We start from the raw sequence: 25641 nt of genomic DNA, 5'->3' as shown, positions 1-25641 counted from the left end.
TTGGAAATAGTTTTTGGCCACAAGTAGACATGTGGTTGCATTGAACTTTAGGCCCATCAGTTTGATGTTCATACAATTTGTTTCTCTTCTTTTAGTCCCACTGGTGGACTAGAGTTTAGATATATAAAAATGTTCCATTGATTGGAATTAAGAAAATGCATTGATCGAGAGGTCGGCCATGAGACGGCACTGAGAGGTTTTTTTTTTTTTTTTTTTTTTTTTTTTTTTGAGTGCCGTCTCGTGTAGAATGTATAAAACGATTATTATTTAACTTGCGTCTGTACACAAACAATAATCACATTATTTATTTATTGAGCATAAAGATGGAGAAGAAATTATATCTTCAGTTTATTGATTGGAACTAAACTGTCCAATATTTATAGATATATAGTTGATAATTATATGAACATTAATTTCCATCATGTCTACTTCTTGAGGAAGTTCTTGAACCAATGGGCTGAAAGCTTAGGGTGCCTTTTCAATCCGTTCTTATAGTCCACAAAGTTGATGCCAAACCGAACTGTGTAACCTGAATACCATTCGAAGTTGTCCAACAATGACCACGCAAAGTATCCTTTAATGTTTACCCCATCCCTGTTCCCAAATTGAAAAAATAAATAATAAATAAAAGTCAAAGCCAACATTATATGGGAGCAAGAAACATGGATATAGAGAGAGATTGAAAAGTAGCATTACTCATATTAAATGCTTACTTGATAGCCTTACGAAGATACCAAAGATGCCTATAGTAATACTCAATTCTTTGGTTGTCCACTAGGGCTTCCTCAAGCGACAAGGTGGCATTATTGACCTCATCAATCCCTACAATATAGTTGTAGATATTTAGGTTCAAATGGCCCATTTGCCATGAAGTTATGTAAAAATAATTGAAAAAAAAAAAATTACCATTCTCAGTAATGTAGATTAGTGGATTATGATACTTCTCCTTTGTGTAAAGCAAAAGATCTAGAAATCCTCGAGGATAGACATAGAGCCAAGTTGAAGCAGCCTGCGATATAGAGAAATTAATGGAGGGTCATTATTGTATGATCAGAATTTTCCCAAACCCTTTCCTTTGTGTGTGTATGGTCAATAAGACCAACGTACAAATATTGCATGCCTTCTACTGTGGACGTTTTTACTTTCAATACACCAAAAAAAAAAAAAAAAGTAAATTTATTTAGCACACACCGGAGCACCAATGAGGATCCCGTTGCGCTCAGCTGCCACAACAACAAAAATACACGGTTTAGTTATAAGTATAGATCCATAAGAAACACATAAAAATTGGGATTAAGTTAGTTTTCTTCAAATTGAGTTGAACGAATTACATGCATATGAGAAAAATTCTTCCAACTCAATTTAAACTAAAACTTTATTCTAAAAATTGGTTCACAATGTTGTATCTACTTACTAGTAAGATTAGCAAGAGAATCTGTCAAGTAGCTTGCATGTCCAGAATTAAGGTTTGGTGCGTAGGCTGCATAATTGGCAGTATAATAGTTTACTCCGATGAAGTCAAATGACCCTTTTACCAACTTGGACTGCTCTTTGCTGAACTTGGGCAATCGGTTTCCAGCCAGAGACCTCATGCTATGGGGATAGTCACCATTTATCAAGGGATCCATAAACCTGCAGTAAATTAACCATGAAATATATTACAATGTTTATTTAAATTAACATTTAAAAAAAAAAAAAAAAAGGGGGGGGGGGGGTTTAACAAATTCTTTAAATACAAGGGCCAATCGAACAAATTAAGCAGAAGTTACCATCCAAACATGAAATCAATGGCACGTAGCGCGGCATCACGGTTGTGCTTGGCATCAGAGAATGGCACCATCCAGTGGCACACTAGGGTAATCCCTATAACACCTTTTTGTGATGCCTGGACGTAATGAAACACTGGTTAATAAATTCTCCCAATTGTGCAACATCGGCAGAGTAAAAGGAATTTGTATTTGATGTTTGGATAATAACCAATTTTAGTAGGTGTGTAACAAAAACTGTATCTATCAAACTTGACAAATATGTGCCAAGATTGACAAAAACGTTGGCTGTCCAAACCTTTTGGGGGCATACACCACTGTAACTATATAGGGCTAAGAATATCTAGCACAATTAATGAATTTGACACAAACTCAACACAAAATTAGTATAAGTTTGTCATTTAATTAAATAACTCAGGTTATATATAGTTGATCTATATAATTTTTATACTTATGCTTTGACACGGCATGAATCTGACAGGTGAATGTGAATTGACACCCTTGCTAACTGCAATCATACGTATAGAATATCATAATTTGGAGTAACATGAAACCTGGTATTTTTGCTTGTACACTTGAACAGCGGCTGCATGAGCAAGAAGTTGGTGATGGGTAGCCAAATATGGCTCTGTGCCTGAATCTCCACCAGTGCAGTTCAGATTTTGCCAACTAGAACATCGACCAGGTGCTAATTGTCCATTTGCATAACCACCAACACTGTAGCTCCACGGCTCATTTAATGTGATCCAATGTTTTACACGGTCCCCAAATTCCTTGAAGCAAAGCTCAACGTAATCTCGATAGTCATCACTAAAAAGTAACATAAACACACATATATACATAAATTAGAACCCGAGTTTGCATTTGTTCATGATTAAAGCTAATATATTAAAATAATTTTTTTTTTTTAAAAAAAAAGTCTACTGATCTGATGGACAAAAGGGAAAGACAACGTGCAGTTAGTCACTTACACAATGTGAGGACTTAAGAAACCTCCATACTCATCTTCTAAGGCTTGGGGAAGATCCCAATGAAAAAGTGTCACAAAGGGTTGTAAACCTGCATTTATTAATTGAAAGGAGTGAATTATAAGCGCAAGCTAGACAAGTGGATATGGCATATGATAGAATTATGAGATTGATTTATAACCTTTATTCAGGAGCTCATTGATGAGATTGTTGTAATATTTGATTCCTTCACTGTTCACACCCCCGCTTAGCTTTCCTTCTGCAATTTAGACCCCAAGTGAAATTGTTATAATTGCATAGAAGGGTCGGAAAATAATATTGATTTCAAAACCCTGTACCCTATTTACTGACTTTTCTATTAGAGATTGATGCAAACGAGAATCTTACTTGGCAACACTCGAGACCATGAGATGGAGAACCTGTAAGCATCTAAACCCATCTCCTTCATAATCCCGACATCTTCCTATAATATATAATATATAAGATGAAACAAAAAAAATTGTTGTCAAATTGTCACGAACAGTTCGCTATAGGCCTTAATTAAACTGTCATAAAGCATTCGAAAGGTTACCAAAACACAGCTGACATGTTCTATAAATTTTTATTATGTGCACTATATGCAGTGGCACGTTGTGGCCAACATGGACCGTGCCCCCACAATATGTTTAAAAAAACTTTACTTTATAAGAGAAAATTTTAACTAATTGATCAATGGCCCCTACTGCACAAGAAAATAAAATACTTATCTCCCAAATTGCATCTTTGCTTTTTTTTTTTTCCTTTTTTTTTAATAGTTTTCTATAAGACCAATTTTTTATAGTTTTCTTCCAAAGCAAGTGGTTGTTTTTATGGTTTTCTCTTCAATTGCATTTGTGCCTTCCAATTGCAATTTTTTTCTTTTTTTCTTTTTTTAATGATTAGGCCAGTTTTTCTATTATTTGTATAATAAGATATTTTCTAGTTACTAATATTGTTTATTTTTGTTTTGAAATTATTTGATCGAGTTACTAAACTGTTGCACCATAAATTAGAGAACATGTCCGTTTTAATTAGCTTTTTATAAATATTTGAGCAGCTCTTACAATAATAATTATTTAGCTTCACCACCGATATAAGTACCTTATAGCGATGATATTGATCGACAGCTACATCTCCATTACTGCCGTCCTTTATCCTACCTGCAATTTCATATAAATCTTAATTATATTCGTAAGATATAAAACAGATTTCTCTGCGCTACTTTGAGCCATAAGTACTTAACCAATTAAGTACTAGTGCACATGCCAATCAACCCAAATACAGACAAAAACAAAAAAAAAAAAAAAACTGACAAGTTTGTTCTTTTTACGATAAGTTCATGTCAAGATGAAAAGTAAATGTTGAGACATGGAGCAAGACACATATAAAGACAAAGGATTGAGCTTACCACTGGCCTCACACGATTCCAAGAGCCAATAAAATTAATCCCAAGGCTAGTGTAAAACTAATTCATATATATATATCATCTTGTTATCTTGTACAAGTATTTGTAATTCATTAAGAACATGTGTAACATGTTTTTTCTATATATTTTCTTTTAATGAGTTTGTGTTAGGGTAGGCACTAGCTAGGCACGAAACCCAATTGGGTTTTGACCTTAAGATATTTATGCATGTTATGTAATTCGACCTTAAGATATTTATGCATGTTATGTAATTCGATTATATATCTATATATTAATTTAACATAATATATATCATAGAGAAATCTTGAGTTTCATTTTCTCATTTTAAACTTCTGATTTTATTTTATGGGATGATTTGACAGAGTTAAGGTTTGAATCTAGAACTTTTGATTCTGATATCATGTTAAATCATTATTTATCCAAAAAGCTAGCTTAAACTGATAGAAAAAGGTAAATTTATAGCATATTTGAGATTGTGTTTGAAAAATAGAACTTTTGAGTTAAAAAATGCGTTTTGGCAATTTTTAAAGTAAAAAAGTCGAATAATGGTACTTTTAAATTTTTTTACCAAACATACCAACTTTTATTTAGCACAACTTGTTAAGTACTAAAAACACTTTTTAACCTCTCTAATGCATCCATTAAAGCCCTTCAACAAAAACCAATTTGACCCTGAATTTTTCCATTTTTTTAACAAAAGCTGTGGCATGCAAGAGCATACTTTCACTCCCCCACGCCTTGTTGTTTATGTAAGAACTTAAGGACAATGGAAAAGGAAAGCCATTTAAAGTCGTCCAATGACCTTTGCATTAATTTCATTATTTTTTGTACCAAAAAGAAAAACAGTGCATAAAGAAAGAAGTTATTACCCCAATATTGCAGACAATATTGGTAAATCATACTTTGTTTGAGAGAAATAGAGAGAGAGAGAGAGACACCTGGATATCTATGGGTGTAAGAATCCCATATACTTGGCCCTTTGCCATCTTCATTTGCTGCACCTTCATACTGGATTTCAAAACCAAATTTGCTTGACATCTCAAGAAACTTGAAGAAAAACTCTATTATGATACAAGTACGTAGGAATTAACCTAAGAGTTACCTGGTAAGAAGCAGACGCAGTCCCGAAAATGAATCCGGCCGGAAAACTGCTCCGGTTGAGGGAAGCAGTATTGTTAATTAGGCTTGGTGTAACAGCAATGCTATTATCAATCAATGAGCCAAGAAAGACCAGAAGGCCTAGGAATACTCGATAGCCTTGAAATGCCATAGCTGATTTTGGTTATTGTTGGGAGGCACTGGCAATGCCTTTTATAGATAAAAAAGCAAAGAAAAGGACAAGGAAAGTGACACACAATACGTAAGATAACTCGCACTCTCTCACTTCTTCACTTCTTCATATGGTTACTTGAGAAATCAGAAAAGTCATATATGATCACATTGATTGGGTAGGTATCGGTTCAAAATTTATTTGGACAGATAGAAATTTATTTGAACAAATAGATCTCTTATAGCTAGACTCTTTTAAATTTGCTGTCCAAATTGTTGTTGTAGATCGATCCTTGACAAATTCTATGGCGACCGAAATCTTATTTAGTAATCTCTCGCGTGCCAATTTACCAAATTTTAACCCACTATACAGTAATGTAAAATCAAATTTACAATAGTTGTGCTTGATCATAGGAGATTGATGATCATTAGATTCAAGAACTTATTATTAAAGCATTTTAAAAAGAGAAATGTTACATATCACACCAATATTTCATTACTATTTTACCATACCAACGTAGCAGTGTATTTCTGATCTAAGAATATATTGACACTGTCAAATCAGCATATATAGAACATTAGAACTCTTTCTTTTTTTTAAGCAAACTAACTACCATTCTTCCAAAGAATATCTTAATATCATATTAATTAGCAATTGGTAGTGTGAAATCTCAAGGCCAGGATTTTCTACGAGCCACTCGCGCGACAAAGAAAAACATGCATTGGTCTATGTGTATATTATATATATACTTCTCGATCTTTAATCTGTGACAACTACAAGTCCAATGTCCAAAAACACAAGAAGAAAAGGAAATCTTATTTAAATTTAAATTTATAAATGTTAATTAATGAAACAAAAAGTCAAGAATAATGAATTTTCCTCGAACAAATAAATCGTCTGGGGCATATGATATTGACCCTAGAAGAATGACATTTTTGCGTATTAGACCCGGCCGGTGCAAAACGCATGGCCTATCTACCACATCTCAAAATTATTGACACTTTCAAAAGAATCAAAACTGGTGGGCTTAGTTTTTTAGTTGTGATTGATTATGACGGTCCACTGACCCTTACTTTAGTCACATTTTTCTTCATTAATTTGATATATATATATATATATATATATATATATATATATAATTAGGGATGGACCGCAATGATATGGACTAGTTTATTAATTTGTACTATTAAAAACAAATCAATAAATTTATTGCAAAGTTTTAATATTAAAAAACAATGAAATTATTTGTAATTTCTCAAGCCATCAATATAATTATACGGTGATCTTTATATATATATATATATATATATATATATATATATATATATATAAGCATTTTAAAATCCTAAAGATAATTAAATTTGAGCAAATGAACTTGTTTTATATATACGTAGGCAGTAGGCACATAATAGTTGATTGGATAGGCATATTTTTCATTTATTAATTAAAGATAACTTTACTAATAGATAATCAAATTAATATAATTACCACTTTCATATGCTAAAGATAATGGTTTCAAAAATAATAATAATAATAATAATAATAATAATAATAATGCTAAAGATAATTAGGTTAGCCAATGAACTTGTCGTATCTACACGTAAGCCCATAATAGTGGCTGGTTGGATAGGGATAAGGCTCTCAAAAAAAATGGGGCCTCTTTGGACCGAGTCCTAATTTTGGAATGATTATATTCTTCGAAATGCTACAATTTTACTTTGTATCATACTTTTATATTTACCATAATAACCAACATAATGCCTCATGTTCAAGTTGTGTGTCAAGTTCGGGTCGCATGAAAGTATAGGTATAAGATTATATAGGTCAATACTAACCTAACCCGTTTAATTAAACAAATCAACTCTTGCTCTTTAATTTTGTGTCATGTTTGCGAGTCATATCTTTAATTGTCAATCTTACCTCATAATCATATATAGGTCCATCTAATTAGATGAAGTTTACTCTAAATTTACTCAATTAAGGTAGGTTTTTTTAACCACCCATTGCAAAACTCTTTCCATAAAAATCTTCTACAAATATTCGGCGTGGTTGAAACCATAAGATATTGGATTTGCAGTTTTTTTCTCTTATTAAGGGTTACAATAATCACAAATTAAAATGAATTATGCAAATATTTATTTTCTAATCATATATATATATATATATATATATATATATATATATATATATATATGCGTGCGCCTCCACAATTGAAGCAATGATCCAGTGGCCGAAACAAGATTGTTGGAGGAAAAGTCTTATAAAAAGATAGAATTTTAGACTCAGCAATAATTACAAAGTCATATAAGTTTATCCTATAAAGAAATTAACTTACTTCAAGAAAAACAAAATTAATGGTCCAAGAAAACGAGATCTTTCTGTACATATATACATGGGTAACATTGGAAAAATGATTAGTTCACTTAGAGTGGGAGATATCATTATAAAAGTGTTTCATAAGTGCTTCATAAGCAATTATAAGAAACTCTAATTGATTATGCATCGTAATTTCTGTTTTGGGTTGAGCCCACCCGTATTTTTAGGTCTCCCACTCTCTCTTCCTTTCGGATCAAGACTGAAAACGACACCCCCTTGTAACATTCTCCCCAATTCAATTTTTTTTTTAAAAAAAAAAAAAAAACCCTCCAATTACAATTTAACTAGTCTTTATCGAGTAATAGTATGCATATGTGACATCTTTCTCACATATATTGGCGAGATGATTAGCCCACACGGCACATAGAGTTAAAATTATAATGATCAACCCACATAAAGTGGGTAGATTATAAAGAGTTTATGGGTGTTAAATTTTATATTGGTTCCTAATTTTTAGGTGAAATTAAACTTTATATACAATTTAAGAAACTCCAATTATAACTTGACTAACCCTTTTAAAATGATAGCAGATATAGCTAACACTTTCCTTGAGTCTTTCTTTCCGTGTCTTGCATGCCAAACTTGTTCAAAACACATGATTTATCTCATTCATAAAACGAGTAGAATGTGCGTAAAAATTGACTCTTCGTACAGCCTCAAAATTATGGAATTTTATCTTTAATCGATCGACATTGACACCTAGGCTATTTCTTTTACTTTTTTTTGTCTTGTTTATGAACAATATTTTCCAACCTAGCTAGCTAGAAGGACATATATTGGCAACATCTTATCTATCTGCACGTATTTTCCATTGACAAACAATTTGTCAATGGAAATACGTGCAGATAAGATGTTGCCAATTAATGTCCTTCTCGTACGTGGAAGTCGAAAATATTATTCATAAACAAAATTAAAATAATAGAAATGAAAAATCCAATGCATGGGACGTGGACCAATTTTTCATTTTAGTTAATAAGTTATTCGCAATGGTGTGACAAATATTCAAACTTAATTTTTTTTTTTTAGATTACTAGTACTGCACGTCCTAATAAATCTATTGAATATTCAATATGCCAAGTTGAGAAGTGCTAGGAAGTCAAACAAATGAATTCAGAAAAATTTTCAAACTGATCACGTGGCAAAGGTTTTTAAATTTTTTTAAAAAAATGTAATTCTCTCTCCATTGCCTGCCACTCACGGTCTGCCACGTTAGTTTGAAAATTTATCTGGGTTCATTTGTTTGACTCCCTAGCACTTCCTCGCCAAGTTAGTATTATCCAAAAAAAAAAAAAAAAAAAAAAAAAGTTTTATTTTAACAGATGTGTGAGAAACGAGATTAGGGTTTTCTTAATATAATCCATAAGAAGAATATTCAAAGGAAAAATATTATTAAAGATAGAAACCATGAAGTCCCTTTTCTTTTCAGATTTTGTGGAGACAGATTTCTCTGCCTCAGCAATCAAAACGAAAGGTCATACATGTTTATCCATACATATACACATTTCAGCAGACATTGATGCCTGGAAATGAGCTTTCATGCTAGGTTGACTAGGAAGCAAAGATGCGTATATAGATGGTTGTAAAATGCCCTTTTATATCTCATAGACTTAAATTCAAAGGAACTTATGCATTTAATTATTAATTAATATTTTAATACATGAATAGAGAAACAACGGCTCTGATACCATGATGATCATGGATGGAATCAAATTTTCTCATTTTAATGGACCAAAAAAAAAAAATATAGATATATATATATATATATAAGGGATGTAAGATTTAATTTTAATTGGAATCAAACTAATTAATTTTTAAGTTTAATGAAAAAATTAAAACTAAGGGAGGCCATGGCCCATGACTCATCTTAATTAGTTTATTCATGGTGAAGATAAGAAAAAAAAATAAAAGACTTGATAATTTAATTAATACATTTTTGAAAAGTCTTAAAAAGCCTCGACGTGAACCTATCCAAACGGACAAAACAGTGTGTGCTTAAATAGACAGCTGTGGCGCTAATTAACGTCGTTATTGACTAGTGATGCCGTTGTGAATCATGTGATCACACCGTGACGTCTATACAGTTGTTTTATTATTATAATTCAAATATCTAGACTTTTTACATCAACTTGTCAAAAGGGATATTCCGGATGATTTTCATATATATATATATATATATATATATATATTTTCTCTTCTAATCTTATTTATTTGAACCTTAAAAAAAAAAAAAAAAAAAAAATAGGTAACTTCACTGAAGACCCCTGAACTTCTACTTGATTTGACAAACATCCCTAAACTTCAAAATCTCTTAATTTAGTCTCATAAACTTTCAATTGCTCTCAATTTGAACCCTTCGGTCAAATTTAGCCATTAGAAATACTAAAAAGGATAAAAATATCCCTAATTTTTCATTTTTTTTAAATAAAAAAAGGTTTTGAAATTAAGGGTAAAGTTAAAATTTTATATAAAAAATCAGGGGTATAAACGTTATTTAACGTTTAAAATCTGACAGAGTAGTCTAAATTGATTGAAATTGAAAGTTCAGATGATTAAATTGAAAGATTTTAAAATTTGTGGGGTTTGTCAAATTGAGTGGAAGTTCAAGAGGTCTTCAGTGAAGTTACCAAAACAAATGCTATGGATTTGGAGCCAATTGATTGGATTGGGCTGCCACTTGGTCTTTCAAGAAATTATTATCTATTAAGGCCTATGTGACTTGGGCCAACATGAAGCTTGTTCAGAAGCCTATACTTGGGCCAACCAAAACCCATACGCTTTGAACCCTCAAGTTCTACCGCTAATTACATTTTTTTTAAGGAAAAAAAAAAAAAAAAAAAAAAAAATCTCCAAAACCCGAACGTCGCCAAATAAGAATAAAGTTTTCTCTCAAATTAGGTTGAAAACAAAATTAATTTACTAAATTGACGTGCATTTAAAATATAGTGATTCTCACGTGTATTTTTTAAAATTAATTGTCCACCAAATAATGGGAGATGGCTGAAAACAATGCAAGAAGCTAATAATCATAACTCTAACCTTGAAGAAAATTTATAAATTTCTAAGAGAGTTCCAAAACTATTATAGTATTTGCCTAAAAAATTCTAGAATTTTTCTCTCACAAGGAGTAGGCTGTGGCAACAAACATCAGCTTGACAACTAGACAAAGAAGGGACTTCTCCTTAAAATCAGTCACCATCTACTATAAAATGTTGTCCCACCAAGTATCATGCCATATTGCCATGGGAGGTTACATTTGTCGCAACAGATATAGCAAATGCTTCTACAAAAAGAAACACGGACAATATTTAAATTCTTAACTTTTTATTTATTTATTTATTTATTTTTATGTTAAGTTAAATCACTACTTATTTCAAAAGTTAGACATGATAAACGTGAATGTAATCATTTAATTAATATTTTAACAGTTTTTTTTATTTATTTATGAATATATTAACCGTCATATTTTCCTTGTAAATAACTATTTTACCCCAAACAATGTTTCTCGGCTTTATTCTCTTAACAATTTACACTTCGTTATGGTGGACGCAAGCTTCTAAGACCGAACTATCCAAATTCCCAAACTTCTTTTATCTCTTTTCTCCCTACTTAGAGTTTGCAATTACTTCCTTATTTTATTAAAACAACTGCAGTTCAACTTGAAAGCAGCCTATTGTCAAACTCTCTCCCAACCCCCCAAAATTCCTTATCTGGAAATCAACCTATCGTCAAACTCTTCCATAACACATCATGAACAAGCAATTTAAAAAAGAAAAATTCAAGTCTTTAACAGAAAGTTGTTAAGAGTTTCTCCATATTCTAATGATTAATATAAAGATTCACATGGTTGATGACCCCATCTTTTACGTCTCATAAATATTATTTTCTTCGGTCAACTAAAAATAATTTTAAGTTGTCCAATATTTTTCACTATGCAACACACTTAAAAAATAAATAAAATAAAATAAAAAAGGAAAAACATCTTCCAACAAAATTTTACGTCGAAACAAACAATGCCTAAATCCACTTGAGAGTGCCTTTACCCCCTTTGCTCAACAATGCCCTAGCTTTTTTGCCTAGCACAGGAAAAGCTATTTCCTAACACGCCTTTATTCTTTGGTTTGGCGACCTAAAAAAGATTTCAGACCAAGTATTTCCTTAGCAAGTATGATATTTCTTTAGATGTGACTTGTGCTTTATATAGTCAAGAAGAGGAGCCTCTGGATCACCTTTTATTTGAAAATAGGAGGACATCCTCCACAAGTAATAATAGAAGGAGAACTAGTCCTCCTTAAATCCTCCCAAATATGATGTGCTTTTTAAAATCACAAATTGATTAAAATTCAATAATGATCATCTTAAATTCAATGGTGATTTTAAAAGATACATCACACTTAAAGTCCTCCCTGTATCATTACTCCATCCTCCACATTAGCAACACACATAGTAGTGGGAGACGTTCACAGTCCCTATTGCTAGGTTTTTAGAAAGAGTAAAGGCAGCTCAAGTTTCAGGTTTTCAACGAAAGAAAAACGTCCATGCTAGAAAGTGCTATGGAAAAGCACTTGGGGCAAAATAACTCAAGTACTCAGGCCTATTCAACAAAGATAAAAGAAACTAAAAATCAAATCAACTCACCTGGAATTTTAACAATACCACAACCATTTCAAAGGACATAGGAATAACCTGTACAAGAAGCTAGCAGATATGCACCGAGTATTTCGAAAATCCAACTGTGATTTACCACAACTCTCTTCCATGCCATGCTTCTCTTCACCCATTCAAGGAGTGCATGAAGTGATTTTAAATCACAAATATAAATTTTTTCAAGTTGAATAGTTTTAGCACATAAAAATTTCCAGGAAGCTATTCATTAGAGCCTTTGCATGGATACTCTCCACCTATTATTCTTTTAATCTTTTAATTAATGCTCCAGAACACTGTTAATACGAGCTAATAAGAGACATCAATTGTCAACAAATCTAATCATATTCCTAACAATTCAGTATGCATAAATCGACAATCGTCTGTAACATGGCATAAACACTTTCTTGAGCAAGCTTACTGTGTTTCCTAAAGGATTTTATGCAGACATAGATCCACCAATTATCTGATAAATCCAAAAGTAAATAAATAGTAAATGAACACACATACAAAACTTATACAATATAGAAGTACGAGAGAATGATCATGCACATGAGCCAACTAGGAGTAAAAAAGCTAAATGTGAAGTGCAATTATTTGTCTTGAGTTCAGATGGTATTCAATCATTGGTAGAATAAGAACCTGGAAAAATAAAATTAAAAAAATAATAATAATCCAAGGAAATAAGAGATAAATACTGTTATTAATTATTAAACAAGGGCATTTTAACTAGAGGGGAAACAATGCTGTGAATTGAACAGAGATATATCAGCCAACATTAATATCATTTTAAAGAATGACAAAAGAAAATAGAAACGGCTTAAGCATGTCATGCATTTTTATCTAATACAAAAACTAATATGAAATCATAAAATACTATAGCATTATGGAAAATTACAACCAGCAGAATCAATTCCAAATCTCACAATCTAAATTAAAAAGGAAGAATAAGGAACTACCAAAATGGTGAACAAAAAACAAAAAGAAAAGCATTATGAAACTAGAGGTTTACTAGGTCACACTTCCTATCCCGCAATCCAGTAGTGTGAAATGGGAGAACCCGTTTCTATAACAAGCCACAGTCTCACTTGCACTCAACACCTGCTTCGGCAGCTCGACGAGGCTTGCTTTTTCGCCTGCTTCCGTTATGCCGAAATCCATTAGATTTAGTCGAATCATCAGTGCTTGATCGGGTTCCATTACCATTTTCCTCCTTGACAGAATCTGCCTTCTCTTTTACCTGTGAGTTTCTTTTCCTCTTCTTTCCATTCTCTGTTGCAGGAGGGCTCTTTGTCTCTTTGCTTGGAGTACCAGATTTTGCATTCTCACTGTCTTCCTCTTCTAGTTTTTCAACTTCTTCATCAATTTCATCCTTTAGTGGTTTCTGTGGCCTTCCCCTTCTCTTCTGTGCAGGAATTTTCTCTTCCTCACCACTTCCAGGATCATCATGATTGGTAACAGTTAACTTCTTCCCCTTTCCTCTACCTCTACCCATTATCTTAAAACCCCACGAAAGAACAACTCATACAAATGAAGATTTCTGCTAGACAGGAAACACATGCAAAGGAGTCAATACAACCTAATATTGACTTTAACAGGTATTCATAGTCTAATCAATAAATGTATAAACTTCTGATAAATATGGACATCTCCAGAAAATATAACGATCTTATCATTCGATCATGTTTTATTTATGAAAACAACCAAACAGAAAGATTTGCATTGAGGTGCTTTTAAAAACAAGGAATCCATATTGTCTTTCATGACATTTGCAATAAATCAGTTCTCACAAGCATAAAGGACTACTTTTAGGAATCCAAGAGATTACAAGGTCTTATTTTTCTCTTATATACATAAATTAAGGTGATGACCCTTTGAGCTAGAGCACCTCCTTCCCCCATAAGAATTGGATGGAGGGTGAGGCTTTGGGTTCATGGCTCACCGGATGTATATGCTACCTACCAAGGAAAAACTTTATGATTCCATCCTTTTTAATTTGACGGTAGTAGATATTCTGTTCTTCAGCAGGCTTCTTCAAATACCCAAATACAAATTGATTTATAACTATAAGTAGCTAGATAACGTGCCCTTACTAGTAAAGGGGCACCTACTTGTGGCACACAATACTAGTGAATGGGAAAAAAGGATTTAGATTTCAATTGATAGACCGATGTTGAGGATAGAACATGTTCGGTGCCTAGCCCTTGTCTACTCTGCTGGAGGCTGCAAGTGACAGGAATCCTAACGATAAAGAAGAGGCATAAGTATAATCTATGAATCCAATACAGATTTGTGCCTGTGCTGGTTTGGTTTTCATTGAAAATCGAAACAACAGCTTATAGCTGAGTAGGAACTATCTAGAGATAAAAATACTACAGAACTTGTTTAGTCTCCATTTGGTTGCCAAGAGAAAATTGGGAACCAGTCTTTGAAAAATTGGTTGCAGTTGTTTTTTCTTTTTCCGCAAAAAGATGAACTTGAGTAAGCTTAACAGTGTGTTTGGTACTTACAAGAAGAGGGTTTGTTCTCTAAGGTCCAAATTTATGAAAGTTCAACATTTATAATCGCTTCCTTATTTCTATCTTTATTTCATGAAACCAGCCACAGCCTATAGATTTGCCAATCACAAAAGTCAATTAGAAAAATGAAGATCAAATAACCAAAGTTCTACTTCAGCCACAAACTAGAAAATTGTATCAGTTTACTCTCAATAGATTAAAGCGCACCAACATAAATCATGAGGAATCTAAAATCTTGAAGAAAAGTAACATACCCACAAAGACTCAATATCGGTAAAGGGCGAAATGAACACAGGAAGATTATTATATCTCGAAAAACAAAGAATCTGAACATAAGCTTTTAAAACAAAGCACAATCTCCAAAACCAGAAAATTAAGATCCAAGCAAAGAATGAACTTGATAGAACTCAAATAAATCCAATACAATACAACGACTTTCAACTTTCAGACCCCAGAAATACCAAGGATAAAAGCAATATATCCAACAAGAAAGAAACCCAGATATTCAAACAGAAGATCAATAGACAGAGATGAGAGAGGAAATGATACTGACCAGGTGTGAGTAAAAGTTTATTTGCATCTTCAACATGAAACCCATTACTTTAATCTGTTAAAGCACCCATATAAACTTAAAGAGAGCAAGACCCAGATGCGTTTTCTTTCTCTGCCAGTGGATTTGCACAGTAAAGCTAAGAAAAGAAGGATTTTTAATGGAAAAAACTATGATCTGAGGTCGAAATATTGGATACCCAGATCAAGAAACATTGAGATTCGAATGGATTAAGGATTAGCATACGAGGTTTAAACAGTTGGCCCCCCAAAACAAGTGCCAAATGAAACAGAGGACGCAGGAGAGAGAAAGAGAGAGATAGAGAGGGCTGAGAAGAGATATCTGTTGATTGGCTATGTAGCCTGTGTGACCCTTTGTAGTGTAAACTGAGATATGTCAAAGAGAATTGAAAACAACAAGGGCGTTTTGGTAAAATTGTATTGAGGTACAGAAGTGAGCTGTGCTCTACAAAGAGCTCTTAGTTAAACTCATGTTCAAGATTATGTGTGGATCTAACGGGTAAAAATGTGAAGAAAAAAAAAAAAAAAAAGTACAATTTGAAAAGTTGATGCCATTTGTCTCCGTAAGTGAAACCCAAAGACACCAATTTGCGACTGCTTTAGGTAAGCAGAGGACAGCAATAACTTGAACTGTGAGAGTTGATACTATATATATATATATATATATATATGGCAACTAGGGTTTATTGAATCGGGTTTATATCGTGTCAAGTATATTACTAGTTTTTAAATTCGACTCATTTAATTACGCGAGTTAAATTTTTCATTCCCGACGTAGCCCTTTTAAATAAACAGGTAACACAATACAACTCTCATAACCTATTTAATAAATAGATCATGTTGGATTTACCTAAACACGACTTTATTTTTAACCTAGTTCGACATGTTTAATATAAATGGGTTAAATTAACTCAAATATTTGGTATGACTTGATTAACACAATTTGATATCTTATAAACATACATTTTATTAATTATACACATTCAAATCATATTCATGAGAATCAATATCAATCACCCATTGTGTCAAAATATATATATATATATATATATATATATATATATATATCAATCAACCATAACCATAATGAATAAACATAATTTAACTTCTAACTTTGATATCCAATTAGAATGATATTACAATCTAACAAAGTTAATCTACATAACAAACACATAGTAAGAGACGGAACTAGAAAAATATATATTTTGGGAAGTCCAACCAAAAAAAAAAGAAAAAAGAAAAAAATTAATTTTGGGGTTCACCTCATAATTGAGAAGAAGTTTTCAAAATTCTATGAATTTTTTTGAAAATTTGGAGGGGTGCAGACCTCCCAAGGCTAGGGGTGGTTCAGCCCATACATAGCAATAAACAAAAAATAAGATTACATGTCTAATCGGATTTATACTTTAGGCGTTTTATTTTTTCAATGGTAAAAACAAAAGGAAATATTTTAATTTATACAGATTTTGCGGGTCACCCTTATGTGAAGTAAGTTGACTTGAAATTGACATGTTTATTAATCGTAACTAATCGAATTGACTCGGTTTGACCCGAATTCTATTTTATAAAACCACGACCCACTAATTTCATGTTGAATCATGTTAGATTTGCAAGTTGTGTCAAAAATTGATTATCCTAATATATATTTGTGGATTATTGTAGTGCAACATTTTGCATGTTTATGCAGAAGATTCTCACTAGCATGATTTCTACATTAAATAACATCTAATTTGTCATTGGGATTATGCTTGATCTACTTCAAAACAAATTCATTTTCCTCATTAGCGTGATAACATAAGCAACACTTACCCATATATAAAACCCACAACATTCTCAATTCCCAAAGTTTAAAGAATACGAATTTTTATTTATGGCTCACAGCATAATAAGTCCAGTGATAATTTACTTATTAATTCATTGACTTACACAATTACTTTTTCACTTGTGAAATACTTCAGTATTTTGCATATTAGCAGATTTAATGGATTGTTGGGTTTGAGCATTTCGTTGAGATGAAGACGATGAGCAAAAGGCTTATATAAACAAGTTTGCATAGAACAGTTAAATGATGTTATTTATTGTAGTTATGTTGTTTTGGAAGCTCTGTTTTTCCATATGATGATAGTGAATAAAATTGATCAAAGTTATTTAGTTGACTCAAATCAACTACTATTCCGCTTTTCACTATGTTTTACTTTAATAGTTAGTGCTTAAGATAGTAAATATAGTTAATTACAAGTTAATTAGCATGTACACACTAGAAGTAAATATTATTTAGCATTCTCAAGTGTCCATCTCCTAACATTCTCTTTTACGTTTTTCATTGATAAAAATTGATAGAAGAGCTTTAAAAAACATTGAGGAGTTTAGATTTTAATAAAAAGAAAACGTAAATATTTTTTTTTACTTCATAAAATGACCTTTATTATGTTATCATTTTCTGTCAATTCATTGAGGAGTTTACGTTCCTCATAAATTATTGAATTTATATAATAATAACATTTCTTCAATCCATATTATTCAATTCATTTAAAGAAACAGTGATCATATATATATATATATATATAGAACCAATATTCTCCAACCTAATTTAAAAAAAAAAACTTTGTCCAAATAAGGGTAATATAATACAAAAATTTTCCAAAGATTGTAGAGAGAGAGAGAGAGAGAGAGAGGTGGCTTGGTTACGATTCTTATCCATTCAGATTCAAATAAATTTATTTTGGCAATACAAATCTATTTCTGACTTTATTCAACCCTAAGAAGAAAGAAGGAGAAATTTGAATCAATAAGATTCTTAAATTTCTTCTTTTTTTTTTTTCTTTTTTTTTTTAAAAAAAAAAAACCATCTTAGCTATATATTTAGGTGGCCGACTTTTTTTTCTTTTTCTTTAGAGAAAAAATTGATAAAGGGATGAATGAGACAATGCATGTATAGGCCACAAGATGCTTGGACCATTTTGCTTCCCTTTAAGCTTTTCTTCAATTATCTTGTACTCTTTAAAGTTCATTTTGGGTGACCAATACAATCACCTAATAAAGAGCCGTCTTCTTTAAGATTGGTAGTTTAACTTGGTTGAAGAAGAAACCAAAAAAGTTTCTTTAAGGATTCAACAGGTTATCCACGGCTCCACCCAAATCTGTATTCAACCCCAAGCATGATTTTAAGAAGCTCAATCCAAGTTCAAGTCAACCCCAATTTGGTTTCCCATTCATGTGAATCTTTGGGGTTGCTAAATCATAGATGCTTTAGCAACCAACTAAAGCAGAGGTTTTTTGTAGTAAGTCCATTACAAGCACCCCATATTGTTGGAAGACAAACTCATGACAACAGTCACAGCATAGAGCAAACACTGCTTAATTGAATCCCATAACCCATATTGTTTGAAGACAAACTCATGACAACAGTCACAACATAGAGCAAACACTGCTTAATTGAATCCCATTATAGGATCCACTGTTTTATGTGAGAGGAGAGAGTATTGACTTTTTTTTTTTTTTTATGTCGGGAAACCTCTCCAAGGCAGGGCCTTTCGGACTCACCCCTACAGAATAAACCCCAGTCCCGTGCACCGCACCCTCAGAAGAGAGTACTGACTAATTCCCTGCATCTTTCTCTGCTTTTCTTGTTCCTACTTAAAAAAAATCTTGGGGATAGTTCTTTTGGTAAGTGAAAATCTTGGAATAGGTGCTCAAACAGAAGACGACCACAAAATTTATGAACTTATGAATGCCACAAAGTCATGGAGCAAACAATGCATTAACTCATGTCTCCTTAAATTATGCATCTTTCTTTTTTTTCAGAAATTTGTATTGCTCCTGTAATTTGATTTGGGGAAGCAAAAGACCAATATACCCATTTTCCTATTGTTAACTGCATAGACATAAATGACAACCACTTGTTCTACTCACGGCACGGGAAAGATTGACGTGAAAGTAGTTCTGAACAGTCATATTCCAAATTTATTGCCTAGATTTCAAAATTTTGTATGCTTCATCTGAGCCATTCCAATTTCATACCTTTTTATAAGTTAAATAATTCTAAGTATGTCGCATACAATTTCCTAGGTAGTTCAGAATCTGAATGATAATTGGAGTGGTGGATATATGAAAAAATCACTATGAACTGACTGTGTTACAGTAGAGGACGTACCTGTTCCCATTTTTTACTTCATCACTTTCTTTTTCCTCTCCAACAAACTCATTTCTCCTCTACCCAACTAAAACCAGACTTCTTAAGAATGTTCCTTTCCCTCATCATCTTCCTTACATTCTCAACTTCTTCCCAATCTCCATCAGCAGCATAAATATTTGACAGTGTCACATAACCTCCAGGTTTCTTCAACTCCATTGACAGAATATCCTCCGCCATCATTTTAGCGAGATCTCTTCTTCCGTGGATTTTACAACCATTGAAGAAAGCTCCAACAATTGACTCTGGGACTTGTGTTGGCATGTCCTTCACCAACTCATAAGCTTCTACCATCCTCCCTGAACGGCACAAAAGATCAACAACACAAGCATAATGCTCGTTTCCAACATCAATCCCATAACCCTCTTTCATTGTCCTAAAAATATTCACACCTTCCTCTACTAAACCACTATGGCTGCATGCAGAAAGAATGCAAATAAAAGTCAATTCATTTGCCTGCATTCCTTCTTCTTGCATCCTCTCAAACAACTGTATCGACAAATCAACCATGCCATGCTTCCCATAGCATCCAATCATGGCATTCCATGATGCAATATTCTTGACAGGAATCCTCTCAAAGACGCATCGAGCATTTTTAACACTGCCACATTTTGAATACATGTCAATAAGAGCACTAGCAACAAAGACATTAATATCAAGCCCCATCCTGTAGATCATCCCATGAATTTCTCTCCCTCTTTCAATTGACCCAATCAATCCACATGCAGGGAGCAGTCCTGCCACAGTCACGCCATTGGGTTTAATCCCAAAAACCAACATATTGCGAAACAATTTGAATGCTTTGCCTGCTTCCTGGCTTTGTGCGAAGCCGGAAATCAACGCATTCCAAGTAACCAAATCAGGAAGTAACCCTGCTCTAGTCATTCTAGAAAAAAGCGCAAACACTTTAGTGGTATCTCCAGACCGAGCATAGCCAGCTATCATCGCATTCCATGTGAAATCATTCGGTTCCAGTCCTTCCAACTTCATCCGCTCAAACAACACAAGCGCTTGCTCAGTCTTTCCTATGTTACAGTAACCACATATCATCGATGTCCAAGAAGCGACATCTCTACTAACCATTCTATCAAACAGTCGACGAGCATGACAAACTTTCCCACATTTACAATACATATCAATCAAAGCATTTGCCACTGACGCATCATTTTCAAAATCCATTTTCTTTACCACAGCATGAACTTCTCTTCCCTTCCTTACATCTATCAGACCAACACAGGCTTTCAACACAATCGAAAACGTGAACTTATTGCCAAGAATTCCCAGTTCCCGCATCAAACAAACATACCCAATAGCATCCTCATAATACCCATTAAACGCGGAAGCCAGTACCATCCAATTCAATGCGAAAACATTCGGGTTTTGAATTTTATCGAACACGAGCCTCGCCGACCTTACGTCCCCACAACTTGCATACATCCCAACAAGCTTTGAATTCAAGGACAACACTTTCACGTCAATCCCAGTAGTCAACAAAATTGCATGAACTTGCTTGCCCGGTCGCAAAGCCTTTTCTTTCAGGCATTTTTGCAAACATAAAGCAAACCAGTCTGGGGTCAAGTTGAACGACAGAAAAGACGGTCCCTTCATTATTATTTGATGAAGTACCCCGTGAACGCCCAGAGATAATCCAAACCCATGTATGTACTATATCCTTCTTTAGCATATGAAGCTTGTGATCGATATATAAGCGAATCAAGGACTAGAAAACAAGAACAGCGAGTGAATAACATCAAAAGCAGCGTATCCAAGTAATGCGATCGATATATTTATTGAAGTATCAGCTTTGTAGTCTGGATTTTTGATTCAGTTGGTGAGGTAGAGATTGCTTTTTGAGTATGGTTCCTTGCGTCAGAGGCTTCATTTGTTTACTTTTCTATTCAAAATTTCATCAGAGTCTCCAAGGAAAGGCAAAGAAATGAGGGCTGAGAGCTGAGACAGGAGAAAGGAAAGAAAAATATTTTCTGTTCAAATAATGAATAGTTTGTTTTTCAATACATTTTGTTTATCTTTTCTAATTTCCCAATTTAAAACAATGGCGAGTGAGGCAATAGGTGTGATTATGGTAGCACCTACTTGTTAAAAACTGCTAACAAGGAACCGACTTTTTTTTAATACATTAGATAACGATGTAGCGGTGTACCAAATATTTAGAAAACTTATACTAAAGTTGTTGTAAGTGATTTTTTGTGATTTATTTTTATTTTTATTTTTCCTATATTTAAAATATGGAAGCAGCTACCCTAGAGCTTCTTGGAATACCCTTTTTAACATGTCACCTGCCATTGTAGTATTGTAACACATGTATAAACAACTCAATATAAAGACAAAATAATCCTGTTGGACAGTATTAAGGGTGGAGGTAGAACATTAAGGATTCAGATTTTTAATTACTAGTTGCTCGGAATGCTAGCAATTCGGATAAAAAATGCAAGAAAATTTTTATAAGAACTAGTTGCTTGAATAAATGGATGGACAGCTCAAAATTTGCTTGAAGATAAATAAAGCTCTCACATTTAGCAAAATTCTGGAATTTTAGCAACCCTCTTAGCAATTCTTAGAATTATTATGTGGCATATCTGATGCAGCAATGGAGGAGTCATCAAGGGAACAAAAGAAAGAACAAGAAAGATCAAAGAGTGGTGAAGAAACAGAAATATATAACTTTTCATACATAGCTTTAACAAAAGGGAGTACATGGCTTTTATAGACTAGTTGGGACTTGGACAACTGTTGAGAGAAATGGCACTGGAGTTGAAAACAGAGTTTAATCCCATTAATTAGAGAAAGTTGAGGGACACAGAGCTGAATAAGAGCATTGACCCGATGAGGATCAGAGTTGACAAATCTTTCTTCTCAGAATCTACGCCTGAAGCCTTCAAAGAAGAAGTGTCTTTCTTCTCCTGAGGCTTCAAAGGAGAATTGTCTTTCTTCTCAGAAGCTACACCTGGAGGCTTCAAACAACAATTGTCTTTCCTTATTTTGATCAGAGTTGTTGTTTGAACAATGGGATCCATCCTCCCATTTGAGAGAGGAGTTCTCTTCTTCCAGCAAGTGCCATTTTGGTAAATTGCAGCCGCACACAAACAGTCACCCAAACAAGCTGCTCTGCACCAAACCTCAGTTTGGCCTTGAAAAAATTCATAATCAGATCCAGGCCAATCTGTATTTGGCATGGAATGGAAATCAAAAGCATCCGTTTCTGGGAAAGCCGCATCACAACTTCGTGAAACAAATTTTTGCTTGCATCCTTTCATAACATCATCTGGATCAATGAAGGTGTATCCTTCTGGACATTTGCAGTTTGGTCTCTGATCAACTTCTCCTAGCCTGCAGTAGCTGTTGAACCCACAAGCTCCACTACCCGTCTCTTCTACAACAGCATTGCAGATATTAGAAGGAATGAAGCTCGGCAAAGGGTGCCAGCCGTTTGAACCGTTGCTTTTCTGGTATACATAATGCCTAAACACTCCATCATATTCAAGAATAACTCTCTGATACAAATCCCCAGAAGAACCAGATGATATCGTATAAAGCATCTTGTTTTTGATGGTTATAAGATATACAGAGCCGGAATGGTTGAAAACCAGGGAGAGCCGGTGCCTTCAGTTTTACTCGACCAATAAGGAGCGTTAGCGGAATTCAAGGGGAAAGCTCTAGTATAAAGCACGAGATTTCCGTCCGGTTGGAATGTGAGCTGGAACCTTCCATCAGAGTAGTTAGTTTCTGCATAACGAGCAACAAGTTTGCCGCCCTTGTTCATAATATTTGTAGGTAATATTGTGTCAGTTGGATGATTAAAACTCTGCCACAAATAGTCAGAAGACTGGTTTGCCGCCAGCACAAAGTTTCCGTTATTAAGTATGGCTGCATAGGCAATTGCTCCTGAGCCGACTAAATCAGGTTTCCATATCTCTTTCCCTGTTGTGCCATGAAGCACAAATTGGCCATCTGCTGTAAATTTTACAACGGATTCTTTTGGGGCTAGATTGTTTCCATTGGCTGACCAGACAATGGTTTTCTCAGGTATTTTGTTGAACCAGATGGCTAGGAGATACCCTCCTTTCACAATCTCTTGGAAACCAAAAGCAAAGTCACCAGAGGGGGATGCCCAGTAAGAATCACGGTCAGCTGGAGTCAGCGATGAGCCCAAGTCTGTGTATGATGGGGTTTGAGCAGTGGTAGAATATGGCACAGATAGAACAACAAGCAACAAGGTTAGAGAATATGGGAGTGATAAAGCCATGGTATGAAATTGAATAGGAAAAAACTTCTTCTGCTCTACATTATATTGCTTTCAACTATGGGAAGAAGTCCAAATGCATCAATTCTAAAGATTATAGGTTACTTTAATTATTTGGATTGTGATGCATATATGGTGGTGCAATACCAATGAAATCATTTTTATTTGGGCCATTCATTACAGATCATGACAACAAATGAAATTAGAAAGATGGGGTGGCTTTTTGGTGGCCGAACCAACATAAGAAGAAAAAAATTTGATTTGAGGGTGGCCGAAACCATTGGGAATGGTTTGGACACCCTGTTTGGCAAGCAGAATTTGGCTATTGGGGTGGTTCGGCCACCCAACGGCCATTCAAACTATACCTTTTTACTTTTTTTTTTTAATTTTTTTTTAATTTTTACGAAATGTGTAACGATCTAAAGAAAACGTTAGTCATATCTACGTTATCACCCCAAATCACTAAAGTTAATTTAGAGCTTTTCTGAAATATATTATATACTTATAAAAACTCAATTTCACCTAATAAGTAAGTAACATGGAACTTAGCGTTCGTGGGTGTCTTAATAAATCACCCACTTTATGTAGGTTACTCATCTTCCTAATTAAGAATCCAGTGTTAATAACAATATTTTGAGACATGTGGGTTCTGAGTCCACCACACTTTTGCTGTGCTTTATAAGTGATTATAGAAAAATTCTAAATTGATTAGTCATTTTGGGATAATAAAGCAAATATAACTAGTGCTTTTCCTAAATAGTTACAAAATGAATGCCCCAAAGTAAAAGTATTCCGTATCAGGTGCAATACTTAGGTATTGCACAGGATCTCAATCCCTTTTATGCCAATGTAAATTTCCCATGCCGGCCGGCGACTCCAACTGATGACCTCTAGAAAATATAATAATGAGAGGCAGCCACTGATATCTTCTTTGGGTTTGTATTATAACTTACTACGTCTGTTGCAGTTGAGGAAAAGGTCACAAAGCACAAAGGAACAATCTTTGCGTGAGGGTTATGCATAACTGTCCAAAAAAAAGAGAGAAGGTTTTGCATAACCAAGAACCTATAAAAGAGAATATATATATATAGCACAATATATAAATCAGCATTAATAGAAGAGAAACCGAAACAAGACACAACATCCCTAAATTGTTATTGTCTTGTGTTGCTTGAAACTAGAAGACATGCAGCCCTCTAATGCTATAATTGAATTAATTTTATCAAATTTATTCGAAATGGAAACAAGGAATGAAGAAGGATAGGTTGCTATTAAATAAAGAAGCATGGCTTTTCTTTTGATTTAGAGGCAAATCTTATAGAAGAGGCAAAATCAGAAATCATATACTATATATATATATATATGCAGAAGCCTTCAACAGAATGTATAGCTTACAACAATGTTATTTTAAATTTTTTACAAGTGGCGTTTTAGAGGCACTAAAATTGTGAAAAAAAATGACATGTTCAAATAAGACCCACCAAGAGCCTCATCGGAATGGCATTAACAAGTCGTCATGACATAGGCATTGTCGTTTCAGCTAAGTGGGATGTGGGTATCGTATATATATGTAACATTATTTATAAAAAAAATGCAAAAATTATTTGAGTCTGCCACGTCACATTCTAGAATAA

The 25641-nt window shown here is 33.6% G+C and overlaps 2 protein-coding genes and 2 pseudogenes across 3 annotated transcripts; all 4 read right to left on the bottom strand.

Annotated features, from left to right (window-relative positions):
- Positions 1-248: 248 nt before the first annotated feature.
- On the bottom strand, positions 249-5467 carry LOC132163283 (beta-glucosidase 12-like). Of its 2 annotated transcripts, XM_059573511.2 has the most exons (13): positions 5281-5467; positions 5117-5186; positions 3854-3912; positions 3122-3197; positions 2916-2993; positions 2738-2825; positions 2321-2576; positions 1770-1885; positions 1415-1632; positions 1192-1223; positions 907-1009; positions 714-822; positions 249-594 (listed from the first exon to the last, which is right to left on the bottom strand). In XM_059573511.2, exons 1-13 carry the CDS (start codon positions 5446-5448, stop codon positions 426-428), a joined length of 1542 nt encoding a protein of 513 aa, XP_059429494.2. In that variant the 5' UTR covers positions 5449-5467; the 3' UTR covers positions 249-425. The 2 variants fall into 2 exon arrangements, with proteins under 2 accessions (XP_059429494.2, XP_088375166.1); XM_088519040.1 differs by having other exon boundaries at positions 714-1009; positions 5281-5448.
- Positions 5468-13272: 7805 nt separating this feature from the next.
- On the bottom strand, positions 13273-15906 carry LOC132163811 (uncharacterized). Its single transcript, XM_059574182.2, has 2 exons — positions 15538-15906; positions 13273-14005 (listed from the first exon to the last, which is right to left on the bottom strand). Exon 2 carries the CDS (start codon positions 13958-13960, stop codon positions 13550-13552), a length of 411 nt encoding a protein of 136 aa, XP_059430165.1. The 5' UTR covers positions 13961-14005; positions 15538-15906; the 3' UTR covers positions 13273-13549.
- Positions 15907-19124: 3218 nt separating this feature from the next.
- LOC132164392 (pentatricopeptide repeat-containing protein At5g59600 pseudogene) lies at positions 19125-21702 on the bottom strand (annotated as a pseudogene).
- Positions 21703-22475: 773 nt separating this feature from the next.
- Positions 22476-24010, bottom strand: LOC132163722 (G-type lectin S-receptor-like serine/threonine-protein kinase LECRK2; annotated as a pseudogene).
- Positions 24011-25641: the final 1631 nt, after the last annotated feature.

This window comes from Corylus avellana, chromosome 8, assembly GCF_965113065.1.
Source record: "Corylus avellana chromosome 8, dhCorAvel1.hap1.2, whole genome shotgun sequence".
Classification (NCBI taxonomy): domain Eukaryota; kingdom Viridiplantae; phylum Streptophyta; class Magnoliopsida; order Fagales; family Betulaceae; genus Corylus; species Corylus avellana.
Note: the sequence above shows the minus strand (reverse complement) of the source record. Positions and strands in the feature narration are given on the sequence as shown.

Bases quoted from the DNA above. Each gene is read 5' to 3' on its own strand.
- LOC132163283 (XM_088519040.1), bottom strand. From the start codon at position 5,448: ATGGCATTTCAAGGCTATCGAGTATTCCTAGGCCTTCTGGTCTTTCTT. The intron at 2,826-2,915 runs GTTATAAATCAA...TAATAAATGCAG, and splicing joins CAATGAGCTCCTGAATAAAG to GTTTACAACCCTTTGTGACA. The intron at 595-713 runs GTAAGCATTTAA...ATTTGGGAACAG, and splicing joins TATCTTCGTAAGGCTATCAA to GGATGGGGTAAACATTAAAG.
- LOC132163811 (XM_059574182.2), bottom strand. From the start codon at position 13,960: ATGGGTAGAGGTAGAGGAAAGGGGAAGAAGTTAACTGTTACCAATCAT.